We start from the raw sequence: 6,329 nt of genomic DNA, 5'->3' as shown, positions 1-6,329 counted from the left end.
AGATTTTTCTTTCAGGACTTTTGAACGACCTTCATGAATCTCATTATGACGTAACTATGCAAGTTACTTCTAAAAGTTTGACTATAGGTAGATAGATTAAAGCTAATGGCTATCTTTTTAACTGTTACAAAAACTCTTAGAACGTAAGCAGTTTCATTTTCCATCTAAATGTATATTTTGTTTATTTTAATAATTTATAGCAGAAAACAAAGTGTTAACCTCAAGTCATATCACGGAAAGAGATGTTAATAATTGGGGAGATGGCAAAAGGTAAGTTATTTAACTTGTGTAATTAAATAACTAGTTTTATTAAGTTAATAAAAACTATCTTTTCTGATTTATTGTTATTTGTTGATAGATATACTAAAACCTGTGAATTAAGCTTGTATTTTATGTTATTATCGCTATTGTAAATAAGTTATAACAGTTTTCTAGAATAGATTTTACTTAGTTGAAAATAATTGTATACTAGTACATTTTTTAAAAACAGTTTTCACTTTAAACTTAATCTTCACATATTTGTTTAATTGTAAACACTTTGCATTTACAAGTTTTTTTAATTTTACATATTCCTTTACTTATCTACACAAAATATTTAAATGTATCATTAACTTTAGTATGTAATCTTGAATTATTTACTTTTGTCTTTATAAAAAAGATTACCAACATAAAAGCTTATCTTCTTAAAGTAACTAAGTTTGAAAGCTAACTATTTTAAAAGTATTGATTAAATAAATTTAAAAATTATTTTTTTATAGAAATTCAAAGGACGGTAATGGAGATAACCATTGTGAAGTTGACACTGCAAATTGCAATCGATTTTCAAGTTTAAAACGTTTCTTCTTTGAATGCAGGTTTTTATATAAATTCAATTCAAAGTTTTAATGCTTGTATTCTAGTTTTATTAGTTATTTTAATACTTTACTGAACTGTTTATAGTTGACAACGAAAAGTAATTTTAAAATTTCATTTAACGTTTTAAAATTAAGCAGGATACAGCTTTTCTTAAGTTTTCTGCTCCAAGTGTTTTGTTGTTGAATATTATAATTTTGAGGGTGTTTATCAGGTGTCACAAAAATAGATAATCATTTCTTAAGTAAAATATTATTGAGCATATAATTATTCAAAAAATCCTTAAATCTAGAAATGATACATAATACATTTTTTGCATTTAATGTATGTAAGTTTGAAAAGTTTTTGTTTGAGTTTTTTTATACAGTTGTAAAATTAAAATTTTATCAATTAACTATGTTACGTTTTAAAATATTTTTTTTAAAGAATTTACTACATAACTATTATTTCATCAAACTTTAGAAACTTAGTGTTGTCATAATTAGAAAAATTTTATTTTAAGTTTAATAAGATTTAGCTGTTACTTTAATTTAAAATGTAATTGTGAATTATAGAAAATGCTTACAAACAACTTTTAAGTGAAAGTGTAAATAAGTAATCAAGGTTTAAGTTCGTTATTTCGCACTTAAATTTGTTTTTTGTAACTATAATAACAAAATCTCGTGATATAGCTTGCTTAAATCAACAGCTTATATCGCTTTAAAAACAACAATAAGCTATAATTCAACTAAATAAAAACTTTGTAAGGAAATTTCTAATCCAAGACGAATTGTTGTCAAAATACTTGAATGAAAATCCTAGAACTTTGAAAAGGATTTTTAATGACCTCAACATTTCTTGTCAACTTATATTTGCTATTCACAAACATGTAAGTATATTTTATTTTCAGTTCTAAGTGTATTTTGTACGATATATCTTTTACTTTGGTATTTAATAAGTGTTTTAACTGTATAATTACCAAGAAATTTATATTATATACACTTTAATGTTGGTTACTGAAATAGTACTAACTTTTAAAAGTTAGCATGAATTTTATTACAGTTTCATTTAGGTATTTTTTATGAAAATTTAAAATAAATTTAGTACTTTTTTTTTAACTCATTAACTTTTGATTTATTTAGATTATAATGAAAAATTTATTATTATTTACTCGACACAGAGAGTTAAACGACAGAATATTTTGATGCTTCGTTCGCCTAACAGTAAGTAAAGTTATACTTTTAAATACTCATGTTTTCAATTGTGTATAATTATAATACAAACAGAAATCGTTCTGATTTTTTAATTAAATTTTTTTAATAAACACCATCTTTATACAGCAGGTAGGTGTCAGAAATGCACGAGCGACCTTTTAGCACTTTAGTTTAATCAAAAAGTCCTTATTTTTTTAATATTAGCAAACTGTTTTTAATTTATTGGAAAACAATGTTTTAAAGATAAGTGTTTCAAATTAAAGTTTGTTAATTAATGTTTAAAAATTTCTAGTTGGAACAATTAAACCTTTGTGATCTGTTCCTTTATAGTTTATACAGCTAATGTATATTTATCAGCTATTTCGAAAACCAATAAAAAACTGTAAACAAAAAAGTGTCAGATTCTCACTTTGTAGATTACTTAGTAAAATTATCTTCATTAGTATGAGGTGCAATATGACTTTAAATGCAGTTGCTTATTCAATTTGAATTTATGTAAATAAACATAAAAGCTAATTTACTGCTTTATTTAATTCAATTTAACGATCAGCATTACTAATAGTAAAAATTATGAACGTGTATCAGAGCAAAGTTGTCATAAAATGAACATTATTATTCTAGCTGTTGTAAATTATATGGGGTTTTATACTATACTTTAAAGATTTTTTATACAGATGGTGTGCATAAAAATGTAACCAAATAGCAGATATGTATCTAGTTATTAAGTTCTGAATTATACAAATAAATTAAGTTTATATGACAACATACTGCCGGTAAGCACATAAACTTATCAAGCTTTAGTTTAAATCCTACCCATTAAAATTGACTTAAGTTTTCAACGCACAAAAACTTAATTAGGTGCAAAACAACTGTTATTTGTTTTATCTTATTTGAAAATTTCCTTAAGAAACCCATAAGAGTTATTGAGCAATTGTAAGGCAATAATATACCAGCTCGTGCTATAAAACGACTTGAATAGCCGAAACTGAAAAAGCTGAATCTGTATATATAAAAAGTTTTTAATAAATTATAATCAAAATAAATATATATTAAATATATTTTGATGACGTATTTATGATAGTAAAGCAATCGGGTACGAAACAAGATTTTATTAATTGATATAAAAGTTTGCAGTTTCGAAAAATGCTGTCAACAGAAGTGGTGTAGTTCGTAGTGACGTGAGCAAACTAGTTTATTACGTAATAATGTGTCGACAGTGGCCCCGCAGATCAAGCTACTTGCTCCAAGTTATTCACGCTCGTAATCTGATGGCAGACGTAAAACTATTGAGCTTGCACAGGTTTTATTTATAATCCAGTTTTATAATAGAAAACTATTTTGTCCAGAGACTGAAATTAATACAGATAGTTTAGTAAATATAGTTTTTATTAACTTTTTCAAAAAATTTTATTATAAATAAAATTGTTAAGTAACATATTTAAATTACAGTTATTTTCTTAGTTAAAGTACAATTTTTAATAATATGTTTTTAAATCTGTTTTAAAATATTTATAAATATTAAGTTCTCTTTTTAAAGTATAATTTTTATTACGACAAATTATTTTAAGGTTATACAAATCCTGAATGAAGTACAATTTTTTTTTTAAAGCTTATACGAAAGGTAACTTTGATAATTTCAAATTCAATAGAGTTTATGATAAAGTTAATTAACAATTTGTTATAATTTTTAGAGAAGAAGAATTTAAAACAATTTTGTTGAACATGAGTGGAAATTGTGCCAAGATTTGCACTTTGAAAGCTGCAAGTTTTATTAGCTTTCTCAAAGACACAAATTTGGGATCCAGAGACTTCCTCAAACTTGAGCCTGTACTCATAAATTTTGACAAGTTTTTATTTTAATTGCTATATACATTTTCCTTTTCTTTCCTTAAAAATTGCTTTTTTATTATTGCACCATTCTTCGTTAACACAAAGCATTCTAGTACAAAGTTTCAAATCCTATGTTCAACAATCAGTTTTTATTGAGTCATGTACTTTTTTTAATTTTACAATAATAAGTTTATATTATGAACTAACAAAATAGTGTCTGATAAATGTTTTACTTCAAGTATAATATTGCTTTTTTGTAAAGAATGTTTTATGTTTTTGCTTCATGTTTTTGTTTAAATTTCTTAAAGCGTTTTAAGTTATACTGTACATGTGTTTACTTAAGTATCTTACTTGATTTTCTTTTAAATGTTAGTAATTTATAAGGAAACTAATCTTCTAAATATCTCTTTATTCCATCAAATGTTAATTAGTAATATTAAGCAATGAATTAATAAAATGAATTTTATTCCTGCAAGAACTACTTAGTTTCAGTTAAAACTAAAGTTAATTTAATTTAACTTTTTCATATACAAAAAAAGTTGAACACAAACTACTTAGTACAAGAAGTAAATTTACGGCTGCATTTTATTAATTATAAGAATAAATAAGTTCGTATTTCGACATACCATCACAATTAAAGAGTTAAATACAATTTTTTTCTCTTATTTAACTTTTTTAATCATATTTGTTTTACAAGATGCTTTTTGTACAAAATAAAGTTACTATCGAGTGATGAAAAACAGTTTAAAAGTTTTAAGTTATACTAAAATATTTGTTTTTAAACCTTTGATTTTTTGTTTATTTTTTCAAAAAGTAAACAAGTTTAGGACTTTTTATGATGATTAAGCAGTTAAAGTTTTTTTTTTTAATTTTTCAGTCAATCAAAGTTTAATTTAAATTTCATGTTTCACTCAGCCCGTTAGGTGTTTTTAAAACTTTACAAAAAAAAATTTTAATAAAAAGGCTTGTTTTTTAATTTTTACAAGTTTTAAGTTACTTTATAAAGAGGTTTTTTATTGAAAATATAAGTCCAAATAAAAGCTCAATCGAAAAAACAAATCTAGTTTGAACAAGTTTGTTTATTATATAGTTATGGTTCTGAGTCAAACAACTAAATTTATAAACTTGCGTTCAAGAAAACAAGTACTATATTTTATTTCTTTTATAAAATAGTGCTTCATTGTAATGTAGAGATCTTCAGCTAAAGTTTAACTCTATTTCAATTCAGTATTTAGTTACGACTGAAGATCTCTATTAGAGTAAACGTTGTTATATAGCAGATTTCTTTGAAATATATTTATATACACTCTGTTCTGAGAGTGTTCAAAAAAACAACTGTAGTGTAAAATTATTTATAATTAAAAACATTTTAATTTCATAGGTTTTCAACAGCATTTAAAAATTCTGTAGCTTTAAAACGAAGAAAAGTGCGAAATGAGTTAATTTCATGACACATGTTTATTTAAGCACTGACGAGGTCTTTGACCAAAACTTAGTTTGTAAAAAAAATTCTTTAAAGAATAAACTCATGACATGAACTTTAGAATTTTTTTATGATTAATTGATATTTTTTCGTAATAATTCACTATTGTTTATGAAATAAAAATTAAATAGTTGTATTTTCGAATTAAAGCATTAAACTTTATTTTTAAGGATAATATTTTGCTTGAATTTCATAAACAACGAAGATGTTGTGTAAGCTGTTATTGCACCCAAAAACTGATTATAATACATAAATAAGTTATTTCAATACATAAACTTAAAAAAAAAGTTTCTATGATTAATTGGTGTTTTTTCGTTATAATTTACTCTAGTTTCTATAAAATATAAATAGTTTTATTTTCAAAATATAAATTCTCTTAAAAACCTTATTTCGCTTGAAATTTATAAACAGCGAATGTGTTGAATAAACTGTTATTGAACCCAAAAACGTCAAAGTTAAGTATAAATTTGAAATATCTACCTTAACCTGTTAAATGATTTCACACTAACTTTAAATTTGTTTTTTAGTATTATTTATTTTGAATATCATTCATGTTCTTTAAAACAACTGAAAATTAAGCTTCTAACAAAGTCTGTTGGATCTCTTCTCGTTCCTCGGTAGCACAAGTAGACAGTTCTTATTATTTATTTAGTAAGTAAATCATTCTTATTTCTAAAGATGGTGATCTCATCTTATCTTATTTTACAATATACAACTTCAGAAACCTTAGCTTTTACTGTTAGAGTGTTATCATTATCAAACAAACTCATTTTTCAACAAGATACCAGAGATAGTATTTAACTTAGAATTTGAACAAAACTTATCAATACTTATGTGATCTAAAAAGTTTTATATCAAAATCTTTGATAGGACCTACAGTTCAGTTAAGTATGTGCGTAATTCAATTAGTGGAATTTATATTTCTAACTCCTATTATTACAAGTAGAAACAATTATTAATAACTGAGCTGA

The 6,329-nt window shown here is 23.8% G+C and overlaps 1 protein-coding gene across 1 annotated transcript; it reads left to right on the top strand.

The window, feature by feature from the left end:
• The first annotated feature begins 20 nt into the window (after nucleotides 1–20).
• LOC145845550 (uncharacterized) lies at nucleotides 21–4,341 on the top strand. Its single transcript, XM_082952741.1, has 7 exons — nucleotides 21–87; nucleotides 204–270; nucleotides 759–854; nucleotides 1,600–1,720; nucleotides 2,012–2,054; nucleotides 3,180–3,345; nucleotides 3,737–4,341. Exons 1-7 carry the CDS (start codon nucleotides 57–59, stop codon nucleotides 3,903–3,905), a joined length of 693 nt encoding a protein of 230 aa, XP_082808867.1. The 5' UTR covers nucleotides 21–56; the 3' UTR covers nucleotides 3,906–4,341.
• Nucleotides 4,342–6,329: the final 1,988 nt, after the last annotated feature.

Source organism: Thalia democratica, unplaced genomic scaffold (genome assembly GCF_965202585.1).
Source record: "Thalia democratica unplaced genomic scaffold, ktThaDemo2.hap1.1 HAP1_SCAFFOLD_75, whole genome shotgun sequence".
Classification (NCBI taxonomy): domain Eukaryota; kingdom Metazoa; phylum Chordata; class Thaliacea; order Salpida; family Salpidae; genus Thalia; species Thalia democratica.
This window is presented reverse-complemented; position numbering and strand designations above follow the sequence as displayed.

What these genes read in the sequence shown, in the direction of transcription:
- LOC145845550 (XM_082952741.1), top strand. Translation starts at nt 57, where the DNA reads ATGCAAGTTACTTCTAAAAGTTTGACTATAG. An exon ending in AATTGGGGAGATGGCAAAAG is followed by an intron (nt 271 to 758) that starts GTAAGTTATTTA and finishes ATTTTTTTATAG; the next exon opens with AAATTCAAAGGACGGTAATG. An exon ending in AAACTATTGAGCTTGCACAG is followed by an intron (nt 3,346 to 3,736) that starts GTTTTATTTATA and finishes TATAATTTTTAG; the next exon opens with AGAAGAAGAATTTAAAACAA.